This window comes from Fusarium odoratissimum (assembly GCF_000260195.1).
Source record: "Fusarium odoratissimum NRRL 54006 unplaced genomic scaffold supercont1.38, whole genome shotgun sequence".
Lineage (NCBI taxonomy): Eukaryota > Fungi > Ascomycota > Sordariomycetes > Hypocreales > Nectriaceae > Fusarium > Fusarium odoratissimum.
The window spans coordinates 27,407-53,730 of NW_022158721.1; the positions used below are offsets into that span (position 1 = coordinate 27,407).

Genomic DNA, 26,324 nt, shown 5'->3' on the forward strand with positions numbered 1-26,324 from the left:
ATGCCGACAGGAGGAGGAGGAGGCATGCCGACAGGAGGAGGAGGAGGCATGCCGACAGGAGGAGGAGGAGGCATGCCGACAGGAGGAGGAGGAGGAGGAGGCGGGGCTTGAGGGACAGGGGGATAGTTGTAGCTGTCCATGGGGTAGCCATGCGTCTTGGGGTAATCGGGTGGGGGAGGGACATAGTATTTATCTGGGTTTTCCGGGGGGTGTGGATCAGGGTATAGAGCCTGAAGGTCTTCATCCTTATCATAATAGTGTTCGATCCTGAAGCGTGTATCTTCTTCTGAAATTTCTTTCACATAATGCGCAACATAGCCGACTTCCATACCAGCCCCGAGGCCGTCTATGGTATCAAGTTGTGGCGGTTGCGGCTACAGAGTGTTAGCCCAAGTCTTTCATGCAGAAAATTTCATCTTACCCAGTCACCGCCAACAGCGACATTGAAAATCATGAACATCTTGTTGCGGGCAATAGACTTCCAAACGTCCGGATTGCCGATTCTCTTACCCTTGACCTGTTGAATGAGTTGGTCATCGACCCAGAAGTCTATAGTCTCGTCCTCCCAGCGCCTCGGGGTGCGGTCGATGACAACTTTGTAAGTGTGCCAGTCCGTACCCGCATCTGGTAGATGGACCGACGCGGAGATACCCTCCTTCTCTTTGCAGATACCGCCAGGAGTCTTGTCACAATGAATAGCGGCATAGGTCGATAGATAGCCGTTCACGTTCTCCATGATGTCGAGCTCACCACACTCAGGCCAGAAGGGACCACCAGTGCGGTGGCTGTCACCAAGCAGCCAAAAGGCAGGCCAGATGCCCTGCTTCTTATCAAGATTGCCATCACCAAGACGGATGGAACTTTGGATAATGGTCTTGGTAGCAGGTGTCGGGGTGAAGGTGTACGTGCTCTCGATACGACCGGATGTCCAACCTCTTTGAGCAGAGAGGTCGCGCCTCGGGATGATACGAAGGAAACCATCACCAGTGACATGGACGTTGTTAGGGGAAGCCTTGTACTCCTGGTAATCGCCGTTCAGCTCCTTATACCATTGTTGAATGTTCCATTTGGAAGTATCTGGCAGAGAGCCAGCACTTCCGTCGAAGCTGTCCGACCATATAGTCCGGTAGCCCAGAATCTCGGGGACTATATGGGCTGTTCCAGTAGCGGCGAGGAAGCAGAGTATGATAGTAAAGAACATTTTTGTTGTAGTGACTTGGAGATTGGAGTCAGAATGTGATGTTTTGTTGATGAGAGAAGGAAAGAAATAAAGGGGGGAAGACCTGGATTTTATACCCAGCTGGGACGGACTTCTAAGTTTGATATTTCGCGATGAAAGTATCCCTGTGTTTCGTGGAAGTCTATCTTGGGCCTACTGCAAGCACAAAGAAGCTCCGAGTGTTGTCAGTCACCTCAAAGTTTAATGATGTACAATTTGCAAAGGTCTCATGGCAAGTTCGTGGTCAATAGTTGGATCGATAGCCTAGACTTTCGTCGGATCACATACGATACCATGACGACAGGCTTTGAACAAGGGCACCTGGAAAGTAGTTTCCAAAGTCCGATATGAAGCTGCGCGTTTAAACTGAGGGGTTTTTCTTTTTTAAGTCTACGTACATATTGCCTTTTAAAAGATTTAGTTAATTGGAATTTTTTATTATATTGGTTTGATATATCTCGTTGAGATATTATAAGCTTTCACATCAATCAAATACTCCTCTAAAAAGCGGTTTGGGGGAAATTGTGTGGCGCGTCGTTATAAGCGGCAATGGCTTGAGGAAATATGAGCACAAATTTGGGCTTTGGTGGGGGCTTTAATCGCTGTTCACCTTGCCCTTTGAATGAAGATGTTTACGTAGGGCTACCATGTAGATCACTTTTTACGTGACTTACATGATAAGTAATGAAGTTGAGCTGAGCATGAGACCAGAGATAGGTATCCCTGATTAGCATCTGGAGATGTTTACTTGGACTTGATGGCTAAAGAAATTTGCAGCCTGGGCATCGATCCGCCTTGTTCTGTTGAATCCCAGCTACCTATCTAAGTTCTACGTGATGGTAATAAGCTCTCAGCGACACATCTCAACTGCAAATAACACATCTGATGGTTCAAGCTGCCATAATAAGCTTTCATGAAGAGAGCACAGGATTCGCCTCTCGCCTCAGGGCTTCAAGGTCGATAAGCTGAACTCTAAGTACAACTTATATATGATAACCCGCGCAGCCCACCAATTTTGAAAGTCTCCTACTTTCCATGAAGATTTATCGCCCAACCGGCGAAATCTTGATCAATCACATCCTTTCAACAATTCCCGCAACCTCATCTAATGAATCCACTGTGAAATTTGGCTTCAACCTCTCGCATGCGCTCTTTTCCCCATATCCATATCTGCACCAAACAGACTTGGCTCCAATATTTGCGGCAAATTTCACATCTGCCTCTGTGTCCCCAACGACTAAGGGTTTCAAAACGTCAACATGTGAGAGTCCACGAGCTTTCAGGGCCGGGAGCAAAACATTCTCGAAGCTTCCAGTGTCCGGCTTTCGCGTTGCGCCAGGGGTGTTGTCTCCGACGATTAAGTCTTGCGGGATGGTGTCAATGCCGTTGTTCTTTAGTGCTGTCTCAACCGCGGCTACACCTTTGTTGCTGACGATGGCGACATAAATCTCTTTTTCATGCAACTTTTTCAAAAGTTCTTTAGCCCCAGGAAATGCCGAGACAAGTTCTTGTCCCTGGTCATTGTAGAAGCGACGGTACGTTGACGTCCATTCACCCTCTTCAAAAGAGTCGGGAGAAGGATGTAGTTCCTTGAGAACTTCCTTGAGACCCAAGCCAGAACTGATCAACTTCTGCACCTCAGACTCTGCTGGAGCTGAGGCTGGAAGGAGTGTGTCGAAGGTGAGCTTGATACTGTGAGAGATGGCTTGATGGGTATCGAAAAGAGTGCCGTCAAAGTCGAAGATGACTAATTGAGCAGGCATATTGATGACTTATTGAGATTTTGAGAGAGGTATTCACAGATTGAGTAGATGTTGAGTGTCGCACGAGAATTGATCGAGTGAAGCTCAGAGATGCATGAGAAATTTTATTTAGGCTACACCAAACCCCGCTAACCATCACGCTGCGTCATCTGTCAGCAATAAGCGCAACACCACTCGCCTTCTTAAACATGGGACAAAAATGACAATCGCATTGGTTTCAGAGCCCTTCTGGCATTTCATACTGGGAGAAATCTTCGGGCATATGAACCAGTGATTCCCACATATCCTAGAAAGACAAACACGTCAGCTTGGAACACTGTCTCGTTACAGAGGAACATACCCAGTCTACACCATCTGAGCTATTCAGCATGGCCTCAATGCCCTGAAAGTCAGTCGAGAAAGGAGTTTCGCTCGTATTGTATTGCCCGTTCATGTGCCCTGTCATTGTCAGTCTACAAATCACATGGTTTCGAGCATCAGTCTTACCGTTACCGTTGCCGTTGCCATTGTGAGCTGGGGCTTTTTCTTGGTTTACAGCTGTCGGCATCGACTCATCCTTCGAACCAGTCGTGACAGCTTTCAACATCACTGTGAGCATATCATATGCCTGCTTTGCCTCAGCAGAGACGGCCTTAATAGCTGCCCAAAATGCCTGCGAGGTTTTAAGTGCGTCGATCATACTCTCCCGAGTATATCCCACGAGTTCTGGGTTCTGTTGCTCTGGCGGCATACCAAGCTCCACGCAGACCACCATAGATGCCAGCGAGAAGTCATGTCTCTCCAGAGAGGTGAGAAACCATCTGTCATTGTATAATAGCCCACCAACTTGAACCTCCTTCAGGATACTAGCCTGGTGCCCAAGGACTGTCATCGCTGAGTCAACGCAAGCCGTTCTCGAGTAGTTGTACTTGGGATCATGGTATGCCTTTGTCATGTGATGGCGGTGTAGTGTACATCTTGCCTTCTGGAAGAGAAGTTCAAGATTGTATCGCCTAATGAGTAGATACGGCGGGACCATGAAGCAATCTTCCAGCTTGGCTATTTTGTAACAAGTGGGCATGGACTGATGCGTTTGATGAAGCTTCTGATCAAGAGCCATGATCTCGTTGTAGTCTTCTGTCTTGCCAAGTGAGACCTGGTTGAAAATAGTTCGGAAGATGGTCATCATCTTGACTTTGACACGGGTGTACAAAACGCCAGTACCTTGCGTCTCAGGTCTTGGTGGAGGAAGCTGCGTGGACTCAGGGCCAAAATCTTCATCATTTATGTTGCGCGGCAGACGGGTATCGCACTGGGACTCCTGGATAAGCGATGGCAGGCCCAGCTGGCAAGAAGTCAGGATGTCAAGCTGCTGGAGAACACCCCATACACGACGCCTCATCTCGCCGTGGAACGGTGAAATCCGAGGGTAGTTATCTGGATCACGATGGTATCCCATCCGCATAGCCAAACGAATAGCAATACCGGTAAGGATCCACACGCCGAGATGAGCGTCTCGACGGCGCACGAATTCACCGTGGATATTGAACAGAAGAGTCTCCAGAGTATACTTACCAGGCGCTGTAGAGTACTTGGCAAGAATAAGACAGTCGGTGCATCTTTGCTGGAAGGACTCTGCGACCTCAAGAGGCGAGCCCATTCCTCCAGGTAGCTCATCCTGTGATCGGATGTACAGGAATGTTCCAGTGGCCAGAATGCCGAAGAGCATCCCAACCCATTGAACAGATACCGAGTTGGGGTCATTCCAGAAGCGTTTGTACTAGAAGAAAATGAGTGAGGAGAAGATTAGGTATAAACGTAACTTACCTCGCCTTCAAACTCTCCTGAATGGGTGATCACTTCGAAACGTCAGTGACAGTACTGTAGATCAATAGTTAGACGTACAGATTGACGGCTGAGTCGAGGTGAAATAACGAGACACAAGTCTATCCGTGATGTGTTTCGGAGGAACATCCGCAAGAATGTCTTCAAGGCTCGGAGCCAGTCTTCCCGGTCCCAGAAGCAGCGGTACTTGACTTTGAGCTTGATCAACAATACCCAAATCACTCGCTTCGTGGCTCTCGTCCAGATGCTCGCGAATATGCTCAACCTGGGGTATCCTTGTATCAGAAGTGCTCTCTACGTTGGATAGCTACTCACCTCGTGACAGATAGCAGACCAGTGACTGCTAGAAACATAAATTGTCTCATTCGGATTCGCCATCATCCTTCCAGGCTTGACCTCAGAGCCTTCCTGAGAGGACTGATGAGACCCTTGGTGGGATCCTGTGGCCAGAGAGTTTGTTACATAAGTACTCGCCGGGCTCTTAATACTGGGTGAACCGTTGGATGTCCCCTGCTGAGCCGGAAGCTGTTGGACAATAGAGCCCAGGAGTTGCTCAAGGTGGCGCACGCGATCACTTAGATCATGTTGTCTGCTGTCCCTTCTCTGAGCAGCAACACGACCTCGAGGCCATGGCGCGTATTGACACGAGACATTTCTCGCAACACAATTGCTACATGGCTCATCGCGATCACATTTGAGTCTGAGCATCTCGTCAGCATCGTCATCGGTGCCAAGAAAAGGCGGCGTACTTTCGTTGTCGACAGGAACTGCACGACAACGTTGCTCGGACAGGCTGTTGCTGCATCTTGGTTAAGTCTTTCTTCTTGATATTTAAGGAATAAAATTGAGGAAACAATCTATGTAAATCAGGATGAGAATCACCTCCACTGATAGGTAATTTAAGCTTAGATTGCTTAGCGCCTGCACTGCGGCAGAGTCAGAGACACGCGGATGCTTACGTCACGTGAATGCCTCACGAACTGGCTACTCTTTTCGACGATGATTATTATGCACAAGAGCTTGTGATTCTTTATCCTGCAGTCTTGGCTATTGATCTGCGTACAGTACTGGTCTGTAGTACGCCTTACTCGCAGGCCCGCTGTTCCATTCGGTGAGACCGTGTGAGATTTGCCAGGGTTTCAGCATAGGGCTGACACTTGCTTTTAGGGCTGAGAATGCCTTGCTTAGATGATCGGTGCGTAAAATCTCATCCTGTTCTCGGGATCCCACTTCTTTTTGAGGGTCTTGAGCTTTTCGATCCTCCAGGGCTCGTGGCCGTACATTTCTTCCAGAGACTCGAAGCCGTGAGCATAGTTAACGTATGCGCGTAAATGCTCGGGGTCTCCACTAGCCTCTAGCAAATGCCTCCTCAATTTCTCTCCATGCTCTTGCGCAAGTCCGTCGAGCGTCGCGTTGGGTTTGTAAAGAATGTAAGGTGTGACAAGAATCTCATCATCGCGGTGAGGGAACGCAGATTTCTTTGCATCAATTGCCTTGACGCCGTGTGTAGAGTACCCTTCGAGAAGAAAGAATGAACCAGCGAACTCGGGAACGCGCTTCGACATGTCGGCGATTTCGTTGAAGACCTTTCGAACGGCAAGGAGATCGTAGGTTTTGAGGCCAATTGGGTATCGGAGACCAGTGAAGCCCTTCGCGCATCCGACGGTATCATCGCCCATAAGGGTGATGGCGGCTAACTCAGGCATTGAAGCTTCGCCGGCATCGACGTTGATAGGACCGAGGTCGTGTAGTGGTTTTGCGTAGTCTCGCGCTTCTTGGGCAGGGCCGTCTGATATGACAGCGTACCAAATAATTGGCTGCACCGTGTCAGCTAGACCTCTCAGCTCGAATTAAGAAACTCACCTTATTGGGATCAATCTCAGGAATGTTGACGATATAGATCCAGTGAGTCAAATGCGGCGGCTGGGTCTTCATCATCTTATTCGTCAACTCCAGAACATCCTCCAGTTTATCTCCAAGGAAGATATAAATCTCATAAGACCACTTCGGATTGTTGATGTCGTAGATTCGGTACTGCCATTCCGTCACAATGCCAAAATTATGTCCTGCTCCACGAAGAGCCCAGAACAAATCAGAGTTCGAGTCCTCGGAAGCCGTCACTGCGTCTCCGTTGGGGAGTACAACTCGTGCAGAAATGACTTGGTCTGATGCGAGGCCGTATTGGCCTTGCAACCAGCCGTGGCCACCACCAAGGACGGGCGCTGAGACGCCAACGCACTCACAGATACCGGTGACTAAAGGTTGAATTAGCACTTGAGCCCCAAATTGTAGGGGTCGACTTGCCTGTTTGCTTTCCAGCTGTCCAAAGCTCATTTACGACTTTCTTCACACTCGCGCCTCCACCTATCCTCGCAGACTTTCCATCTCCTGAGACCTTAACATCGTTTTGATCTCGCAGGTCCACGACAATAACATCCTTGGCCAGCTGTAGTGCTTCAGTTGCTCCATGGCCACCAGATCTGGCGAGAAAAGGAATGCCATGCTCATTCGCGTATCTTATCTGCATCATGTCAGCAGGATTCTCCTCTCAGAACCATCATCCTTACAGTTTCTTGCACGTCGCTCTCGGAGAAGGTTCTCACGACTGCTCCAGGCTGCGGTCCATGCCAATCCCGCCATCTACTAACAAGACCACCGAATGACGAGTCATCGGGCAATACGATCGACGCTTGCGGTGAGAGCTTTGAGGATAATTCTGGCCATGAATTCTGCGCGACAAGCGATGCGAGACCAAGACGTCCGAGAATTTTCTGCGGCGAGGGTGCCTTGCCCAGCGCCCAAGATGCACCCGCAGCAATAAACTCCATGACTTCGTATCAATCCAAACAAGATTTTTACGAAGATGAATGGCTGGGAGACGTCGGTCAGCATTTAAATGTCATCTTCAGCCCCCATCTTCGCCGGATCCACCTCATCCATTAGAGCTTACTCGGCGATAGCCTTATTACCAATGAGATCAATGTTTCTTAAGTCCGATGATGCATTCTCCGGATTTCAGCCAATACTATTTGATCTCGGATAATGAGAGTCTGTCCGAGGCGGTGTTCTGCGGCGTTAATAGTTGTTTTGCCTCGCTTAGCAAGCTTGTTCAGAGCGAGTATACGACATGGAGCCAGTCGCTTGAAGCGAGGATTATTGGTCAACCATGTCTACATATATTCTCTCAAATACTGTGAGTGAACAACCCTATCCATCAGGGAAAGATGAGGTCTCATTCCCGGTTCTTCCACGACTGATCGTCTTTGTAAGGCGAAATACTCGTAAAAATACCTTGCAGGAATATCCCATCAAACATTCAATTTCGCTTCTATCATCAAGCTACCAATGCTACAAGGCTTTGGAGTAGCGTGCAGATTTATTAAGAGACATTGCACCTGATTCATCTTTCAATTTGTCGTATATGATTGGCTTCTCATGCACTCTCCTTTACATAAGATGCCAAACGACCCCATGCTCAACACCTGGGTATCACCAGCTCATCCTCACTTATTGAGTCCCAACACCTCCAAAATATCATCAGTATCCGTATGATCCCTCGAATTCCTCATCCGATGACACCACGTCACTTTCTTATCCTCTCCCTCCCCAACAAACAAGAACTCTCCGCCCTGTTGATTCGTGGTTCCCCAGTTCCACACGGGATATCCCTCCAGTAACTTCCAAAACGCATTCTTCATGGACAACCACGCATTCCAAAAAGACGAGACCGGAATATACTTACTCGGAGGCCCCTCTTCCCAAGTCTGAATCATGCCCAGCGTCTTGTACAGCTCTTCAGAAGGATCAGTGTAGATGGGAAATTCGCAGCCCGTGTCTATGCGATACATGTCAACTGTTCTAGGATCTCCGTGACCTATTATCACAATCTCGGTGTTGATCTCCTTTAGCTTTTCTGGAGTTGCGTTTTTGGCAAGAAAGCTGGTGTAGCTCACACATGACTGATGGTGTTAGCTGGGTTTATTCCATGCGTAGGGAACTTACGCAGCAGAAGAAATGGCGAACAAAGACAACAAGAACTCGACGGGGTAATTCAGGTCCGCTGTAGATGCTCTTGAAGGTATGCTTCTCTCCCTTGCCATCAAGGACCTCAATTCCATCGGCGACCTTTAGTGCCTCAACAGTCGGCAGGTCATCGTTGACTTGGCCGCTGGAAATCTCCTTCCCTTGAGGGATCTCACACGAGTTGTCCATCTTGAACCTTCTGAGTAACCTGCAAAGCCAAGTTTGTCTCCTGCTGCATGTGAAGATGCGGGGCTGTTATGTGCCTCGCTCTCTGAGGCTATGATCATCGTCAAAACACCAAATGTTTCTGACGTAAGCACTAGAGACGTTTATGTCAACACTCCGGTCAATGCCAAGTCTTTTTGCCTTGAATTAAGGAGATCAGCATCAAGAGCGAGACGATTTGTCTACTTCAATTTTCGGAAGGACTCACAGAACGAATGTATCAGAAAAACGAGGTCTTTACAAACAACAAATAGGGGCCAGTCACTTGGGGAAGCGCCAGAATGGAACCAAACAGCCCAGGCCATTTACTGCTAAAAGCGCTAAGAAAGAAGCATAACACCACTAACCCAACACGACAGGACTCCGCTATTCCATCACAAATCTGACACTCTGCTTCCAGTCATCCCTTGGCATTTTCAGCGAATTAATATGCTGTGACTTATTCTCAAACCCAATCCCAACCGTGCAAAGAATATCCAAGTTCTCATCAATACCCAGCTCCCTCTCGATGATGTCCGGGTATCCAGTTGGCGCAGCAGAAACTTGCGTGCTCAATCCCTTCTCCGTCAACAGTAAAAGAAGTGTCTGCAGATAAATACCCACAGACAGAACATCGCCCTTTTTAAGGTCTTTATCAATGGAAATAACAGCGACGACTGGCGCGTTGTAGAAGTTAAAGTTGTCGATGAGAGTTTTTGTCATTGCCTCTGTATCTCCGCGAGCAATGTTGTATCCATTTGGTCCATAGACGTGATGTCCCAGTTCCGAGCGATAGTGATTATACGACTCAGGAATAGCATCAATCTTGAGCTCCTCTTTATTCTCAAATGCAGCAACAAGCGCAGCAGACAAGCGCTTCAGCGGCTCACCAGATGCGACAGTCACTCTCCACGGCTGGATATTCGTTGATGAAGGCGCATGCTGAGCAATACTGAAACAATCCTCAACAACAGACATGGGAACAGCTTGACCAGTACAAAATGCACGAGTACTATGTCTGTCGAGAATAGTTCCAGCTACAGTATTGCGGGCTGATTGGATCTCATGACGCTGGAAGGTTTGTTCTGAAGACATGGCGGGCTTGTTGTCGTCTTGGATGTGATCTCTGCAGCCGAAAGCTTGGGGCATGATGTTCTTGAGTATAAGAGACATGGTGACTTATGGATTTTCAACGGGGATCATCTGCCTGAGGTGTCAAAGCCTTTACGTGATCGTTAGTCGCTTATATGGACAAGTTCTGGGGCGGCTTTATCCATGATCGGACTTAAGCATCTCTTCGGTCGGAGCTTGTGGAGGCCTAGAATGGAGGTGTTGTAATGCAGGTGTCCAATAGTGCATATGAATTTTCGGGTTAAATGATGAATCGTAGTCATTCCCTGGCTCGGGCTGGCTTGTCGTGGCAGGAATTTCCGGCTCGACGAGGGGTACCAATTCGTCCGAAAGGCATTACTCATCGTCCATAAGCAGGACTGTAGCGACGCCAGCTGACAAATATTTCATGCAAGAAGCCCATTAAGAGAAGTCTTGGGTCAAAGGGTGTCCAGGACCATCCCAGGTAATGTCCAGGAATGATTACAGACCAGAGCACATTATCGGCGATACGTTATATTCGCGAATCGGGCTTAACAAATCAGCTTATACAACGAGCCCAAAAACATCAGTTGGGACTTATGGGATAATTATCACAAAGACACTCGGCATGCTTTTCTAGTGTATTGGCCCGAGTGACTTCTATGCTCGATTGACTTGAACTCAGTTCACCATTATACCCCTTATCTAGCCCATATTTCATTTCGAGCTGCCTGATTCCCTAAATCACTGGTTCATTGTGTTGGAGTGCTCTGCGTGTCGAGTCATTATATCTAACAGCAGCAGAAATATATGACTTGGGAAACTTACTCTGCAGAGTAGGGAGGGCCAAGACCATGCCCGCGAAAGCGAGAAGACTGGACTTCATGGTTAAGAGATAGGGTTAAGAGGTTCAATTGGGGTGATCTTAGTGAGTTAAAAGTATTTATGGCATGAGAAAACTTGGCATTTATATTAGACCCGGAGAAGAAGCAGTAAAAGTCAAATTGGAAGACATTGCCTTGCCACGAGAGAGCTCTCGTGGCAATGAGAAAGCTTAATAAGAAAGCGAGGGACAGGTGACAACAGTATATATTCGCGAAGATAAAAAAGAATTTCCACTACATAAAGTGTTTCGGATACTTGAGATTGAGCTTTGTACTTACTTTCCATCTGTTCATATGTTGCTGCGCAGCATAACGCATATACGAAGGCAGAGTTCACTCGTATCAAGGCTTAAAGACAAGAAAGATGAAAGTAAAAGCAATAGCAAGTATTTAATTTGAAAATTTAAATAGACGCGGTGCGCAGTTAAAAATTTTAACAAATGTCAAAAAATAGGTCTCGGAGGGAGTCGAACCCTCGCTGGCGGAATCAGAATCCGCAGTCATAACCGTTAGACCACGAAACCGTGTTATGTTCTTATCTATTTTTTGGGTTTACTGGCATAGATATCCGCTGACTGTGCAGCGTTGGGAAAAGTTTATTTACATCAGATCATTTGCGCATGCTGGTACTGAAGGCAGGAGAGACAGTGGTGGTTTTCACTACGTCTGTGACTACAACGTAATATTCCCCAGCAAGATTTAATGCTGAACTTGTAGGAGACATAGCGAAGCGGACAAAGAAGCGAAATGCGTGAAGCACCAGCATGTCAAATAATTTTTGCTTCCATACATATGTTTCTATATCAGTCAATAAACATTCAGCGCTACCATTGTTATAGTCCTAGCAATATTTCAACCACAAAATCATGCATAATATCGAGGCAAGTCCTCGAAAACAAACCCGTGCTCCTTCAATTGTTTGCTCGCCAAGTCCCAAAGCCTACCAACAGCCTGAGGATCATCCAACCACTTATTGGCCTTGTCATCCAGCTTCTGAACCGGAACGTAATATCTTCCAGCGTGCTCGTAGGCTTGCGAATTTGTGGCGCAGAAGAGCGAGTTCATTGATCCTTCGAGTGGTGTGGATGTTGGGCCGACTTTCATGGCGACACGTGTCATGGCTCCAAAGATGTTGTTCGAGTGAGATTGCAGACCGGACTTGATGAGACCTGGGTGAAGAGAGTAAGCTGTTACACCGAGAGGTTGGTAGCGTTCTGTAATCGCTTTGGCGGCAATGATGCTGGCTTGCTTGCAGTGGCCATATCTTCTCCTGATGCAGGTTAGCAAGCTGGACTGAAGATTGAGCTGAGTTGGATTGCTTACCATGGTGCTAGTTGTCCAGTGACATCGGTGAGATTGGGATCCTGATAATTGATGGCTTCCGGTCCCATTCTGAAAGCCATGTCGCTAGCAACGTTAACGACTCTCACACGGTCCATGCGTCCACTGGTTTGAGCGGCGGCGACGAGGAGAGGCATCAACGACATTGTGAGAGCATGATGGGAGAGGAAGCATGTCTGCCATTGGACTTCAAAGCCGTCCTTTGTCAATTGCCAGGGACTGGCCATGATCTGATACTGCGTTAGTTATAACTCTCAAGGCTTCGGTTGGGACTTACACCAGCGTTGTTAATCAACAGATCAAGGCGATTTTCGCGACTCATGAAATCGGCAGCGGTGTTTTTGATGCTCTGAAGGTCTTGGAGGTCTAGCTTGAGGAAGTGAAGGTCTAAGTCGGGACTGTTTTGTCGCATCTCAGAGATAGCCTTGTTGACGCGTTCGCTTGAGCGGCTGGCGATGTAGACTCTAGCGCCCTTGAGGGCGAGTTGAAGTGTTGTTTCATAGCCAATACCGGAGTTGCCTAGATAGTCAGTGGTGAGTTCCGTAAGTGTTAAGTTGATGACTTACCGCCTGTAACGATGGCGATGTAGCCCCGAAGACTGGGGATATCGCGGATTTGGAACTCGGGTTCTTTGTGACAGTTCATCATGATGTCGGTGTAAATGCGCAAAAGCTTTTGATGAGGTATCAAAAGGCGAGTAACTAGTGTATTCGATAAAGGCGTTTGTCGGGTTGTTGAAGCTGGTCTGATAGTCTCGACTTCTGTAGTCGCCCTTCTCTCATCTTATACCAAGAATCTCAGAGGCAGTGCAGCCAATCGGAGGTGGAACTGTCCGATTCTACGGGGTCGTCCGCGGACATGTCCATGGTGGGGCTGCGCTGAAGGGCTGAAGGCTTAGCGCACGGCACAGAGGCCAATGTAATTACCGTATTGATTGAGCGGACAAGAGGATTTTTGTTTCATCGAAGATGGGTCTTTCTTGATAGGCCCTCAAATATACCATGTTGGGTGATAAGCACGGCCTGGTTCACTGGAGATTGGTTCATGAGGGCCCCAGGACCGTGGAGTCTGACCGGCGATCCAGTCGCATGAAGTGTCTCTCTTGGCTCATTTCTGAATCAACGCACGTTCATTTCGATACTCCATGGGCACCATTTGGTTCTGAAACTATGACGCAGCCCTACAAGGCACACGCATCGTCAACCGGGATGCAGGTGCGGCAAGCAAAACCACGAACAGTCACTGGCTGTCACAAATCCAGCCATTGCGTCCAAGCCAATTTGAGAAAAAAATTCTTTGGTGGCCTACTTGCTTCCAAGAACCGCTCTTGATCTATCTAAGTCGCCTTGTTATATCTTGTCGGCTGCTTTTGGGAACGAGCAAGCTTCGCATATCCACTCATGGTAGATTCCATTTACGGTAACTCCATCGCACTTCTTCTCACTTTTTGCTTTCTCGCATTGCACTGTTTCTCCCAAGTCCACATTACGCTCCTTTGGGCATAAACGGCATTTGCTTATGTTCTGAGTGACTGTGCACATTGTGAATGGGGACGTTCTTGAATCTTGAGGCATGAGCTGACTGGGCACCAGGAGGAATGCTTGCTTCTGCACGAGAGGGCACGAAATCTTGAACTATATTTGTACTACAGACCTGTGGAAAATCACTTAACTCTGTCAGTCATGATGGCTCATATAAGGCACCCGATGAGCTTCAGCCCTCAGTCAGAATCCATCTCCAGCTAGCCATTAGTGAACTATGCAAGCAGATTCCGTGACGCTGTAGGCAGCCTGAATTTACTCACTTATCATTATGTATCTAAGGCAGATTCTGGTCGAGCATGAGCATAGAAGGTTTCCGCGTGCCTCACGTCGATGCATCATGCGAGGTAATAAGTCGTTTATATTACGAGTTTGATACGACAGCATGAAAATGTTAGCTAAAATAACTCCTCAGCTGAATCTTTCCCTATCGCCTTCATCTGACTATCATTACAGGTTGTAGTACCACTCCTTCTCTTTCGTCGGGAGATGCTTGTGGTCTTTGCATGCCTTAGGCCCAGACATTTCTTGCTCGTTTCTCCTAGGGCACTTCTTTCCAGCCTTAGCATCGTTGCATTTAAGGAGATCGGCAGTATCATGGCCTTCTTTCATCCCACAATGGGGGCACGTCCATGTTATCTTGGGGATGGTGCACATGGTTCTTGTTGGTGATTTAGTTGAGTGTATGTCAAGGGAATCTCGTTGTAGGTTTTTGTGAATGGTAGATAAAGCGAATGGGTTTCGAATATTTACAAGAAAGTAAAAGCACAATCGATTCAGCGAAGATCTCATTTTATAGAGTGTTTCTGGTGATCAGCTTTGCTGTCAGTGAATCGGGAGTCTTCTTGTTTGTAATGTGAGCAGAGTCAACTCTTTGTTCGCCTTTCACACTACGAAGAGGTCACTGAAGGGCCAGCCTCCAATTTTCATCAAAGCATGTCGGGAACACTGTATCATCTGCTCAAAGACAGGTTTCTGACAGGCGGGGCTTAAGCCAGATAGTGGCTTGTTTACGTTATTTTAAGTCGCTCTTCACAAAGGGTTTGCCCGAACAGGAATAATCATAGAGAAAGCAACCTCCTGGATTTTATTCTAGGAACAGTTGAAAGAGTCAGTAAGTGATCTCCTAACGACCTGGTCCAGTCCCAGGTGGCCTGCAAGAAGTGTCATTGCGACAACGCTGACAAAGAGTATTTGTCTCCTCGGAATCCTTCTTTGCGCAAAACTCTCCCTTCTTCTTGGCAGGTTCGCACATTTTTGTCCATGTTTTTCCGTACACCTTCCCCATCTCTTGCTCATCGTAGTCAAGGTCGCAGTTGCCGCAATGGGGCAGCCCAATATGTTCAGTGCACATGATTTGCGTTCCAATCCTTTTGTGTGGCTCTTAGGTTTGTGAAGTAAAAGCTTTGCGTGAGAGATGGATCAAGAGAGAAAGAGTTGCCGCGGGCTTATGTACACCAGTCAAGATCTGTGATCTGTATGGATCACGGAATAAGCAGTCGACGGTGAAACAGGCACGGAGGGAAGGTGAATAAATTAAAAAGAAACCGATACAGACTTATCACTCACCTCAAATTATCGGCGAACCAGAAAGCATCTAGTCACAAATGAGGTTCTTGGCAGGACTATTCGAGGGAGCCCAGGACAGACAGTGCCCTTCAGCCTTCTCAAGATATTCTTATCCACTCTCCACCAAGGATTTGCCTGAACAATCAGTAATTATGCTTCAATTTTCACTTCAGAAGATACTAAACTAAAGCCATCCGTTTACTAACGCTCCTACCAATATGTCCTAACATCATACAGTCCATACAATGTGCTCTGCCCGCATACCTGACAGGAGCCGTCCCTCTCTTGATCATTTCTTTGTTCTTTTGGACATTTCCTCCTCTCTTTCTTAGCATTTTCGCATTCCTCAGTCCTGGTGTCCTCGGATTTCTTTCTCTCTTGCTCGATGGGTTCTTTCTCGCAGACGCCGCAAAGCGTCCGGCGATACTCGTCTGTGCACATGGCTTATACTGTTATCCAGCGTCTCTGCAGAGTTGTTGGTTGAATGAAAGGCTTCAGTGTGAGCTGAGACACTCAGGGAGTGGGAGCGCTTGCAGGGCTATATATAATAGTTCTGGGCATTTGGAGGCGATGATAACGAACGCCGGAGCAGTGTTCGTGTCAGAAAGTCAACATTGTTTCACTGGACGGACCAACAGTCCCGATAGCCTCGCTTCACTTGTTCACTCTTACACTCCAAGTGAGTAACTGAGCGACGTGCTTTCCTTAGCCTACTAATTACAACAAAAATAACAATGTGATTCAAGGCCGCATGGCATGACAATGCACAGCTCATAGAGGCTCGATATTCACTGCATAAGAATCCATTTGTTTGCTAATCTTCAAAATTCGTTTCGGATACTATCTATGAACAGGTGTATTGGATCCTACCCATTCCTCACCCTGCTGTTAAGGTGTACACTAGAAACTCACTCAGGGTTTTTGTGTTAGTTAGCGGCTCGACCTCATGCTCACTGCTAATACGGAAGCATGTTGCCCTACTTCTTGCCGATCATCTTCTTGACTTGATCCGCGAAGGAACCCGTCTCTTTCTTGGAGGCCTGTTGTCGGATCTTCGGCTGATAGTCGTATGGTTCCATGTAGGACGGGCCACGAGCTGTATTAGCCTTGCATGCTGGGCACAGCCATGCATTGTTGATCACGATCTCATTCCTTCCCAGACAGGCCTTGCCTTCCTTGACAGCGTCGCATGTCTCTGTGTTGGTAAGCGCGATATCCTCAGCTTCGCAGTTGCCGCAGGTTTTGGGGGTAGAGTAGATGATACACATAGTGAATGGTGTTATTGTGGAGGTTCTTGGTGTTGTTAATTGGTGATCAGAAGCATCGAGAGCAGAAGTTGCTGCAGTTATAAAATACCATCCTCTTTGTTGTTCTCATGCATAATGGGACATCGCTCAAATAACACAGTTTCTGAACAAGGAACCAAGAAACAAAGGGACATCATGAGTCAATGTTACTGCCTAGCGGAGAGTGAAAGGGAAGTCAATTCTCCGCCAACAAAGAGCTCCTGGTGTTTGGGAACAACGCCAGGCAGTGACATGGCGAAAACACCATGCCTCCAAGCAGCAAAGATGCAAAAGGACAGACTCGTCCATGCGCCAATTGTTTACGAGATCCAAGACTTGACTCGAAGTCATTGTCAATTCATAAGACAAGAGATATTATGGTCTACGAATAGCACTTCCAAGAGTACCTTACGGGATGTGGCCATGATGATGGACCGCTATATCCACAGGAGCTTTACAGCTAGTATATCGCGGTGAGTATTGGGCTACATTTAATCTTCCTTGAACAAAAATAGAAATAAGCCACGGAGTAAGATGGCAGATCTCAGAGTGAGACAAGGGTAACAAACTTTAACTTTCACATCACGATGCTGAAACTGCGATACCAATCATCGCGTCCCAAACCATCTTCCTCACTCCCGAAGACAAGCCCCAGAAAGCAATGAAAAGAATAAAACACGCCTGTCAGACGTCCATCAACACCCACCCCAGCCACGCGCCCGAAGGCAAGACCACAGCTGGGGTCGAGATCATCAAGCAAACCATCTCTATACAGCAGCTGCACGAGGCAACCACCGCCATCCTTGCGGACAGAGCGAGAGGACCAAGAGGGTATTCACTCTAGGGTGTCGAGGATATACATTCATCAACCAGGGTGGGATCTGTGGCTCTTTTAGGGAACCAAGAGAAGGTCGAATACTATAGAAATGATTCTCCTGGAGGCGTTGTTAGTATACGTTTGGTGGGAGAGTGATGGTAGGTAGGGGGGGACATACTGAAGTATTGTCGACATGAAGAAGAAAGGAAAAAAATCCCAAAGGTCTGAGGAGGATTGGTTTTTTATAGAGAGTTACAGTGGGTCTGGGGGACTTGCGCCTGAGGCAGAGTGAAAACTCTGATTCTGGCCCAGCCACTTTTTATTGTCAGCCTCATTTCGCTACTGGAGACATGCGACCGGGTTCAGTGGGTATCGCGGAGCATCAAGACGACTTCAGCAAATGACGTCGCGATTGAATGAGGATTTTGCAAATAAATGAGGCTGCCAAGTAGTGGGCGATTCTATTGCTACAGAAACACTGTAAAGGGCCGATGAGAACAGAGATTTCACTCAGCGGTGAATGTCTGCAAGAAATGGTCTCTGAAAACTCGCCAGAGGAGCCGGGGTGTGAGTGCCTGTTGAGCCAGCGGTCGTGGACAATATCGCTGAGCATCTCGTTCAGCGCCAGTTCTGTAGGGTAGCTCTTTGTTTGTTGGAGGATGCTATGTTGCGTGGTTAAAGTAGTTGACAAGCAAAGAATATAAGCAAAAATAGGCCAATCTGGACCTCCTCAGATTATTACACTATTTAAATATAGAAGTCTGTGGTTTTATGTATGTTTCTGATCCGATTTTGTCGCCGCGATACGGCTGGATGTCGCAAGTTTGAGCAGAGGCTAATGCTTGGATTGCCATTTCGCACCAAAAAAAGTGCAGAAACAGCAAACAATGAACCGAGCTCAACATTGATCAGAGGAAGTTCCGACAAAAGGCTATGGAACCTGATATAATAATAAAGATGGATAAATTTCCCTGTTTTAATACTTCTACAAGACTCCTCGCGAGAGTTCTGGTTAATCATTAAGATTCCAATAATAGATGTCTGGTAATCGACAGCTAGCAGGCAGACCCATCAAAAGGCACTGAAGAGCGCTGTAGCCTCTTGTGGTTATAGGACGTAAACTCAAGGTTCCCTGGCACATACGATCAAAGGTAGTGGAAAATACGGGATCCCGTCCGCTCTCCCATAGTCAAGCCACTAACCGGCGGATTAGTAGTTGGGTCGGTGACGACCAGCGAATCCCCGCTGTTGTATGTATCTTTTGCCATTTTTGCCCTCCGGAATCGCTTGCTCTGTTGTATATGTTCTCTTTTTTTTGGTGGTTGCGAAGTTGTCTGTGTTGGTTGTTGGCTGCTTACCATGACCCCTGTCGATCGATGTGCGCTCACTGTAGACCAGTCATGTCGCAGGGTTCAGCTTGCTGGAATATCATTGAACGTCTACAGCGCCAGTATATTTGTCACAGCTAGCAGCTGCACTTCAAAGTACACAAACGCTGAATCCTACTAAGCAAATACCCAAGTGACACAGCGCCCTTTTACATACTGACCAGCAGATATCAACCAAGCACGATCCCTATCAATCCCACGAGATCAAACACCCGAACAGAACACATCGACCATTTCCCCATTCATTCCAAACCGAACGACAGAAGCCTCGTTAAGCTGCACCAATGACCCAAGTAGTCCTATCATCACGATCTCTCGGAATGTCCCCAGGATGAATAAAAGTCATTTCGACTCTGTGTTTTGTAACCGGTTTGCCCTGCGCGATCCTCATCTTCTCAAACTAAACATATGCTCCATAAAACACTGAACTCTTCGCCCCGGCATTACTGCCCTTTGCATTTCGAAAGTCTGAAAGTTGCTTTGACTAGATACCTTTGCACGTGGGTGCGTTGAACTGTGCGTAAATATCTCTGCAGAATTGCGCTTGGGTCACGCTGGTTACTTTCATGTGTGCGTTTATTTTGCGGCGGATCTCATCGCAGCCATCGTAGATGGGAACCACATCTGTTTCTTCACCTTCAAGGTGGATCTCACTGATATCAGGGAGGGCTTTTGTAGCTGCAGCGTTGGAGGGAGTTCCGTCGACAGTGTCCTTCTTACTCTCCTCGAGTTGGCGTTTCTTGGCATCTGGCATTTTGAGACCCATAACTTTACGCTGTTGAAACCATACATATGCATTACGCCAAACAGCACTATTAGATCCGCCAAAGGGGTCTTTCTGCTTGAGGAATTTGTCAAGGGACTTTGAGTTAGTACCGGTGGCTCTGCAGAACTCAGCCTTGTTCATGACACCCGAGTCAAAGAGCTTGTTCAACTTGGTGCGGATGACATTGCAGCTGGGAAGTCTATCGTTCTCAAAGGAGGCGTGCTCGATGGCATCGTTCAAGTTTGCCTTGTTTGCAGCAATGTCTTCATCGAGGGACAATTCAGCCTTGCGCTTCTTGCCAGAAGCCGGAGTCGTCTTTTTCGCAGAAGGAGACTTTGGAGTGGCATTATCTTTGAGTGCAGCGACTTCGGCTTCCTTGTCTTTGACGATACTCTCTGTAAACTGGAAATGGGCCGTGAGGAAGTGAGTCAGGGCGTCATTGCGGATCTGACTGCTTTCATAGCATTCAAGACCTCAGGTTGGAGAGACACGAGAGGTTCTGGCATTGCGTAGGTTCTTGCTTGGAAGTGTATCTCAACTGAAGGTAGTTTTCATCCGTCTCGCAAATTTGGTGGGCTGGTTGTCCAGTTGATGGAGAGGAACGCGGTTCAGTGGGCCCACGTCACTTCGTGTTCATCTCGTGCCTCTGAAGCGCGTGTTTATAGATAATGGCTAGCTAGTGGAGCTCGTCGCAGATAGCGTCTACTTACTTTGGCAGCCAAATTACATGTAGAAGCCGAGTATATACCATCAGTCACAAACTTGACAGGTGGAGAAATTTTGAAGCAATGTTTCAACCCCGCATCCACAATTCTTGGAACCATTCCCATTTTACCTCCGCTAGCATCAAACGAGCCCAAGTTCGCCGATCCGTTTTAAACTGAGCTTAGGTACTATCAAACAACCACAGACTTAAGCGAAGCAATGTCTATGATCTGGGTTGACCGTAACGAGGATGGAGACGAAGTGATGCAGAGCGTGGGCTTCTATGAACACACAGAAGCGCCACTTGTATTTCCATCCTTCAATTTCTTGCACGCGGATCAAGATGTAGAAATTCCCTGCATGATTTGCGGCGTCAGCTTCCACATCAGTCGTCACCGAACAGCTGGGGAACCCCCCTCTGCAGCATGGTGCAGTCCTGCAAGTTATGGCGTAGGAGTAATTCCCGGAAGCCAAAACTGCGTCCAACCAGGCTGCAATTCCGTCCCGAGAGACGGCCTAGGACCAGGGACGAGTTTCATCTCCATCAGAAACCTCGATTCTAGCCGTTCTGAACACATCTCCGGACCGAACTGCAGATCAATAAGTGCGTACCACGGAAGCCGCATCTCAGTCGAGGCAATGAGAGAGTGCAACACATACCAATGCCTCTTACCCCGCGACGAGTCATGGGAGCCACAGGAGAGCGAACTTGAAGATTTTGAGAAACAGAGCCGTTATGTACTCAGCGGTTTAAGCGGTGCCATGGAATTTAATGGCAGGGGATATGCACAAGTCTTCCCAGCACGCAATGACGTCCATTACCCAGCGACAGACTATAATCACATTGATGGTGGGCTTACGGGAATGCCATTTCATCCGACGTGCTTTGAGGTGTTCAAGCGAGCGTCGATATATCGATATGGCTTTGTGAATGTCAAGGCTCTAGTGAGTTGGGGACAGATAATAACGGCGCCAACGTTGCGGCTACCAGAACATGCTGCTGTGAAGAGGGCCAGGCAAATGCACTGGATGCATCACGCTGGGGACGAGTTTCTGGCCGCAAATCCGTGCTTGATCCCGGGGTTGCAGGATATTCTCGATTCAGTACAGAATGTCTGCAATCCTGATGACATTTGCTCAGATGCGGCTTCGCCAGCGCCGAACTCTACGGACCTGTTCTCCAAGTTTCCGCAAGAGATTAAGCTCGAGATTTTACTGCAGCTAGATTCCTGGGACATCGCCAACCTGCGACTATCATCACGAACATTCCGCCATCTCCCGCAATCGCTCTTCTACCACCTAACCCTGCGCGAACTCCCCTGGCTCTACGAAGCATGGACGTCCCTCCCGCTCTCATTTTTCGTCACAACAACAGCAGCCGAGCAGCAAAGAATCGGCCAGGGGCTGGCCGAAATCAACGAGGAAATCTTGGCTCGTCGTGAAGACGACAATGGATCTGAAGAGGATGCAGCAGAGATCAAGAGGTTGGTCAGTTTAGCAGCTAAGCTTGAAGAGAGGCAGAAGCAGGGATACACTACTACGCCTGTGAGGATGTTGGACCGCAAAAATACCAATTGGACGCAATTGCGGGGGGAGTTGACCCGACGGTGGGGAGAACTGCCGGGGCTGAGGAACAGAAGGAGAATTTGGAATAACTGCCAGGAAATCATGGGCCGTGCAGAAATAATTCCCTGCTGATACGGATGGAGATAACCGTGGCCTTGATGAGTGATGGATCGATTGATTGCCGATTGAACTCACCAGCTTATCGCGTTAATTACCAAAGCGTCACTCAATAAACAAGTTTGCTCACTCAGGCCTCAGCACGGTCCATACTGCATTCCTTTATTCTCTTTATCAGACCAAGCAAACAATTTGTATTAAAATGAGTCATCTGCAATGCATGGGCTCACAGCCTGCCTCACGAGGCTGTTGGGTTTGTTCACACCACTTCGCCGTCGATCCTGTCTTTCCAATTGAGATAAGCACCCAGATGTGAATAAAGAAAGCCTCATTTTAACGGGCGGCAGATTTCAACGGCTAACGCTGGCACCAAGGCCAAGTGGGACTTGACTCGCTCAAACCTGGGGTAGAATATCCACTACTTTACCGACCCCGGTCGAGGCCAGGCCCTTATGACGTGTACCAAAAACCCAATTCCTCCCAAATTCCAATCCTCTGTCCTCAAAACTCCTTAAAAACCATGGAAAAGGAACAAAAGAAGGCTTGTAGAACAAATCTCACCGACATAAGACTAACCTCCATCAAGAAGGTGCCCAAATCCTAAAAAAGCCTATCTCTACGTACCACCCTTGGCAGGCTCGAGAGATAACGACCGCATTTTCAGCTTGGGCCAATGAACCCTTATCTTGGGGTCACTTGATCAGCGTCGCAGTGTCTCGTGAGCTTGGCCCTTTGATTCGCCCAACAAGCATTCTTGGTGTGTGTGGGCATGATGATGACTGCGCGACTTTCCCCCCCATCTAGCCAATGCTTGAGTGAAGCAGACCAGGGTTGAAAATAAGGCAGCCATTTTATGAAGCTGACGGGGCGTATTTCTTTAACTTACAGTGGTGCCCTGCTCTGCAAATGCAAGTCTCTTTTCAGCTTTCGTACTGGGGGAGGGTTGCACAGAAGTCGCTTGGCCTGTCAACGTTGTGGCAATGCTAATTGCTTGGCCCCAACAGCACCCTATCACCCAGTACCTTAGCAGTGCAGTCTAATCAAGGCAATCCTACCGCTCGTATCTTTCTCCTTCGGCATAAAGGCTCACCCAGTCGCCCCTCTTTTTTTTTTCCCAATCTCTCTCTTCCTCCCAAAAGCTCTCTCATCTTCATTTTCGCCCCACGCAATTCAATGACTCCCAGCAGCGTCACTTCGCTGCTCCCACCTCAATTATGACGGGCCGGGTTCCCAATGTCTGGGCCGCCATAATCATCCCCGTGCCCGCGAGCGCGCTCGCGTTGATTCTGAGGATCAAGGCGAGGCGCATGACTAAGATGGGCGTTGGTTATGACGATGCCTTGTCAATCGCAGCTTGGGTACGCCCTCATTACTTCCAGCCAAAATAAATGCTTATGATTCGTGTAGTTTGTGGCCCTTGGCTATGCAATTCTTCTCATCGTGTGTGAGTGACGCCCTTCTGTTCCATCTCATTGATTTAATTAACAAATCCAAGGGACTGTATGTTTCTACATGGGTCGCAAAATCGGTCACTTCCCCGAAGAAAAGATCGATCACATTCTTGAGAAATCACATGAGATTCTCTTCGCCAGCGAGATCCTGTACTCGTGGTCAATCTTTCTCAGCAAGATGGCCGTGCTTACCTTTTACCGTCGCATCTTTCAGTTCTCGTCTATACGCGTGCCCATCATTATCTTGATGGTATGCTGTGGATGCTGGATCACCATCCGGACGTTCATGACCATCTTTCATTGCATGCCTGTGCAAGCATATTGGGATAAGTCGATTGATGGGAAGTGCATGAATAATATTGGGAAGTATTATCTTGGGACTGATTTGACGCATTGTTTGATGGATTTCATTATTCTTGCTTTGCCGCTGTTTGAGGTCGTGAGGATGAAGTTGATATTTGGGCAAAAGATTGCTGTCATCGGTATTTTCAGTCTTGGTTCACTGTAAGTTTACTTCATTGTGAGACTATCAATCGCTTACACTCTCAGGGTCGGTATTGCATCCATCTTTCAGATCGTTGAAGCGCAGAAATACACCTCCAACTCACGAGAATTCCCCTACGACTTCTCCCTCGCAATGGTCTGGGCCAACGTCGAAGTCCACCTCGCCGTCTTCACCAGTAAGCCTCCCCCCAGTTGTCCCTCTCCCCTCTGACCATCCCACTAACAATCTCAGGCTGCCTCGCTCTTCTCCGCCCCATATTCCGCAAATTCATCCCAGGCCTATCCTCCGGCAACACCACCTATCCCACCAACGGCCTCAGCCACGCCAGCAACACCTACACCAACTCCATCGCCCTCCGCCGCTCCCGCAGCCCTAGGGACGTCGAGGAAGTCATTGAGGGACAGCGTGCGTACGCCTATCTGGACTACGACGCAATCAGCTTACCAGGCGCCAAAGAGGTCAACTCCATCTCGCGACTGCAGCAGCGTGAACATCATACACCCAGCATGACTGAGTCTGGCGGTAGAGGTTCCATGTCGTCGCAGAATAGTGTCCGATGATGAGATTTTCCTTGTGAACTGTGATATTGATACCTTGAGCCTTTTTGTTTTATGTATACCTCTGTGTGTTTTGACTCATCTTGAGGTGAGTTTTGTAATCATTGAGAAGAGATGAATTGCGTGTCTAACTATTATACAGCTTTGTTGATTGATACCCCCCATTTCATTTATCAGCGTTCAGTACTGGATATTCTGGAAGTTGCCAGTTGGCGATCTTGGAATCAAGACCCATTCCTTGATCTAGCTTGAACCACGATGCCATTCTTGCCAACGTGTGAAGTATCTGCACTCCAAATTGCGTCTTTGGCGCAAATACTGCTCTAGCGAATGCGCTCTGGTCGCCCTGCAGAGACGTCGCTATTGGTCGAAAGACTTCCTCATATCTCTTGACACCCTGTACGACTCCTTTGCTGGGATCTTGATTGTACAGAGTCGCTACTTCGCCAGCGAGTATGTACGATCCGACGATACCCCATGTTGTTCCAAAGCCATTTGCAGTCTGAGCATGCGCTGCGTCGCCGAGGGTTACGACACGTCCTCTGGACCATGATCCCGGAGGTAGTCGAACTTCTTGGCAGGGCGTGGAGTAGAGATCATCTGCATCTGGAGAATTCTTCAACGCATCCATGAACCGACCACTTTCCCATTTTCCGTCTGCGAACACATCCGCCCAAGCAGCCTTGAGATCATCCAGCTTTCCCGACTTGTGCGCCGCTGCAAGGCCCTCATTCTGACTCTGTATGTTCATGTACACACGTGTCATCTCCGGGTTATCCTTTCTTGTACCGAGCCAGCGTGAGCCAGGCAAATGGCAGAATGTGAAGCGGTTTGTATCGTGCGGTTTCGACAAAGCGCTGAAGAAGCCGATATAACCACCAAGGAAATGTCGTGGATCTGGAGCATCAGGTCCAAGCATGAGTTGTCGTGTCCTCGAACCCGTCCCATCAGCCGCGACGACGAGATCAAAGTCGTCTTTCTGGCCATCATCAAACCCAACATGGACCTTTCCATTCGGATCACTCTCATCATCCTGCGTCAAGCTCGCAACACTTGTTCCGAAGCGATGCTTCACATTCTTCTTCCCCTCTGTGAGCCCCAACAGAATATTGACAAGATCACCACGCATAATCTCATATTCCGTCGTGACACTCTGATTCCCAGTGCCACTCTCAATCGTCGGGAAAAACGCCTTTGTTCGACCATTTGTGTCAATGAGCTGTGTTCCGACTTCATGAACATGCTTAGCGCGTATCGCAGGCTCAATACCCATTTTCTTCATGACCGCCACGCCTTGGTGGCGAAGATCAAGCTGTTGACCTGTTGTTCTGGCTTTGGGGGAGCGCTCAATGAGGGTGATTTCTGCGCCGGTGCGGGAGAGCCAGTGGGCTACTGAGGGACCGGCGATGCCTCCGCCTACAACGAGGACTTTGAGGGTGGACATTTTATAGAAATAGTGGGATACGAATGACGAAGAATTGATCTGATAACTTTATTTGCGATACGAGTCTAAATACACAGTGATATCGGTGATTTGATCCGGCATTTTTGAGGTGAATGGCCCGTCTTACGCCAAAACACCGAGATAATCGTGCAGCCAACACGCAATGTTTCGCAAAATGCCACTCAATTCAGCCACAGACTATAAGATCGGGGCTTTTGACCCGTCAATTGCGTTGTCGGATCTAAGGCTTAGTTTCCCCGGG

General features: G+C 48.1%; 12 protein-coding genes and 2 non-coding genes across 16 annotated transcripts in view; 3 read left to right on the plus strand and 11 right to left on the minus strand.

Moving 5' to 3' along the window:
• The window catches only part of FOIG_14021 (uncharacterized protein), a gene marked incomplete at both ends in the record, with an annotated part of 1,562 nt that extends 361 nt beyond the window's left edge, over positions 1–1,201 (minus strand). Inside the window, 2 exons of the mRNA XM_031215219.1 lie at positions 1–374; positions 422–1,201. Of these exons, the coding sequence (XP_031054937.1) occupies positions 1–374; positions 422–1,201 (1,154 nt within the window). The remainder of the gene's footprint in view (positions 375–421) is intronic.
• Positions 1,202–2,071: 870 nt separating this feature from the next.
• On the minus strand, positions 2,072–2,982 carry FOIG_14022 (phosphoglycolate phosphatase; the record flags this gene model as incomplete). Its single annotated transcript, XM_031215220.1, has 1 exon — positions 2,072–2,982. The coding sequence occupies one exon, from the start codon at positions 2,980–2,982 to the stop codon at positions 2,293–2,295; it is 690 nt and encodes a 229-aa protein (XP_031054938.1). The 3' UTR covers positions 2,072–2,292.
• A 217-nt stretch (positions 2,983–3,199) lies between these two features.
• FOIG_14023 (uncharacterized protein) lies at positions 3,200–5,611 on the minus strand (the record flags this gene model as incomplete). Its single annotated transcript, XM_031215221.1, has 7 exons — positions 3,200–3,268; positions 3,323–3,420; positions 3,469–4,741; positions 4,789–4,820; positions 4,867–5,071; positions 5,122–5,506; positions 5,556–5,611. 7 exons carry the CDS (start codon positions 5,609–5,611, stop codon positions 3,200–3,202), a joined length of 2,118 nt encoding a protein of 705 aa, XP_031054939.1.
• A 143-nt stretch (positions 5,612–5,754) lies between these two features.
• Positions 5,755–7,634, minus strand: FOIG_14024 (uncharacterized protein; the record flags this gene model as incomplete). The annotated part of the gene is made up of 4 exons (XM_031215222.1): positions 5,755–6,623; positions 6,670–7,061; positions 7,111–7,327; positions 7,374–7,634. 4 exons carry the CDS (start codon positions 7,632–7,634, stop codon positions 5,991–5,993), a joined length of 1,503 nt encoding a protein of 500 aa, XP_031054940.1. The 3' UTR covers positions 5,755–5,990.
• A 476-nt stretch (positions 7,635–8,110) lies between these two features.
• On the minus strand, positions 8,111–9,079 carry FOIG_14025 (uncharacterized protein). Its single transcript, XM_031215223.1, has 2 exons — positions 8,809–9,079; positions 8,111–8,765 (listed from the first exon to the last, which is right to left on the minus strand). Exons 1-2 carry the CDS (start codon positions 9,016–9,018, stop codon positions 8,310–8,312), a joined length of 666 nt encoding a protein of 221 aa, XP_031054941.1. The 5' UTR covers positions 9,019–9,079; the 3' UTR covers positions 8,111–8,309.
• A 210-nt stretch (positions 9,080–9,289) lies between these two features.
• Positions 9,290–10,422, minus strand: FOIG_14026 (uncharacterized protein). Its single transcript, XM_031215224.1, has one exon. It carries the CDS (start codon positions 10,204–10,206, stop codon positions 9,421–9,423), a length of 786 nt encoding a protein of 261 aa, XP_031054942.1. The 5' UTR covers positions 10,207–10,422; the 3' UTR covers positions 9,290–9,420.
• Positions 10,423–11,461: 1,039 nt separating this feature from the next.
• Positions 11,462–11,533, minus strand: FOIG_14027. The gene has a single exon. It is a non-coding gene; the product is annotated as a tRNA-Gln (tRNA).
• Positions 11,534–11,873: 340 nt separating this feature from the next.
• FOIG_14028 (uncharacterized protein) lies at positions 11,874–12,998 on the minus strand (the record flags this gene model as incomplete). Its single annotated transcript, XM_031215225.1, has 4 exons — positions 11,874–12,279; positions 12,333–12,580; positions 12,628–12,869; positions 12,917–12,998. 4 exons carry the CDS (start codon positions 12,996–12,998, stop codon positions 11,874–11,876), a joined length of 978 nt encoding a protein of 325 aa, XP_031054943.1.
• A 3,439-nt stretch (positions 12,999–16,437) lies between these two features.
• FOIG_14029 (uncharacterized protein) lies at positions 16,438–16,758 on the minus strand (the record flags this gene model as incomplete). The annotated part of the gene is made up of 1 exon (XM_031215226.1): positions 16,438–16,758. The coding sequence occupies exon 1, from the start codon at positions 16,726–16,728 to the stop codon at positions 16,438–16,440; it is 291 nt and encodes a 96-aa protein (XP_031054944.1). The 5' UTR covers positions 16,729–16,758.
• A 1,946-nt stretch (positions 16,759–18,704) lies between these two features.
• Positions 18,705–18,820, plus strand: FOIG_14030. Its single transcript, XR_004093457.1, has one exon. It is a non-coding gene; the product is annotated as a 5S ribosomal RNA (ribosomal RNA).
• A 162-nt stretch (positions 18,821–18,982) lies between these two features.
• On the minus strand, positions 18,983–20,223 carry FOIG_14031 (uncharacterized protein; the record flags this gene model as incomplete). 2 transcript variants are annotated; one of them, XM_031215228.1, is made up of 3 exons in its annotated part: positions 18,983–19,849; positions 20,003–20,119; positions 20,170–20,223. In XM_031215228.1, 3 exons carry the CDS (start codon positions 20,221–20,223, stop codon positions 19,436–19,438), a joined length of 585 nt encoding a protein of 194 aa, XP_031054946.1. In that variant the 3' UTR covers positions 18,983–19,435. The 2 variants fall into 2 exon arrangements, with proteins under 2 accessions (XP_031054946.1, XP_031054945.1); XM_031215227.1 differs by having other exon boundaries at positions 19,070–20,119.
• Positions 20,224–20,552: 329 nt separating this feature from the next.
• FOIG_14032 (uncharacterized protein) lies at positions 20,553–22,240 on the plus strand. Its single transcript, XM_031215229.1, has one exon. The coding sequence runs from the start codon at positions 20,642–20,644 to the stop codon at positions 22,118–22,120; it is 1,479 nt and encodes a 492-aa protein (XP_031054947.1). The 5' UTR covers positions 20,553–20,641; the 3' UTR covers positions 22,121–22,240.
• A 723-nt stretch (positions 22,241–22,963) lies between these two features.
• On the plus strand, positions 22,964–26,313 carry FOIG_14033 (uncharacterized protein). 2 transcript variants are annotated; one of them, XM_031215231.1, is made up of 6 exons: positions 22,964–23,463; positions 23,513–23,549; positions 23,601–24,060; positions 24,106–24,236; positions 24,293–24,706; positions 24,761–26,254. In XM_031215231.1, exons 1-5 carry the CDS (start codon positions 23,320–23,322, stop codon positions 24,619–24,621), a joined length of 1,101 nt encoding a protein of 366 aa, XP_031054949.1. In that variant the 5' UTR covers positions 22,964–23,319; the 3' UTR covers positions 24,622–24,706; positions 24,761–26,254. The 2 variants fall into 2 exon arrangements, with proteins under 2 accessions (XP_031054949.1, XP_031054948.1); XM_031215230.1 differs by having other exon boundaries at positions 24,293–26,313.
• FOIG_14034 (uncharacterized protein) lies at positions 24,632–26,101 on the minus strand. Its single transcript, XM_031215232.1, has one exon. The coding sequence runs from the start codon at positions 26,060–26,062 to the stop codon at positions 24,785–24,787; it is 1,278 nt and encodes a 425-aa protein (XP_031054950.1). The 5' UTR covers positions 26,063–26,101; the 3' UTR covers positions 24,632–24,784.
• Positions 26,314–26,324: the final 11 nt, after the last annotated feature.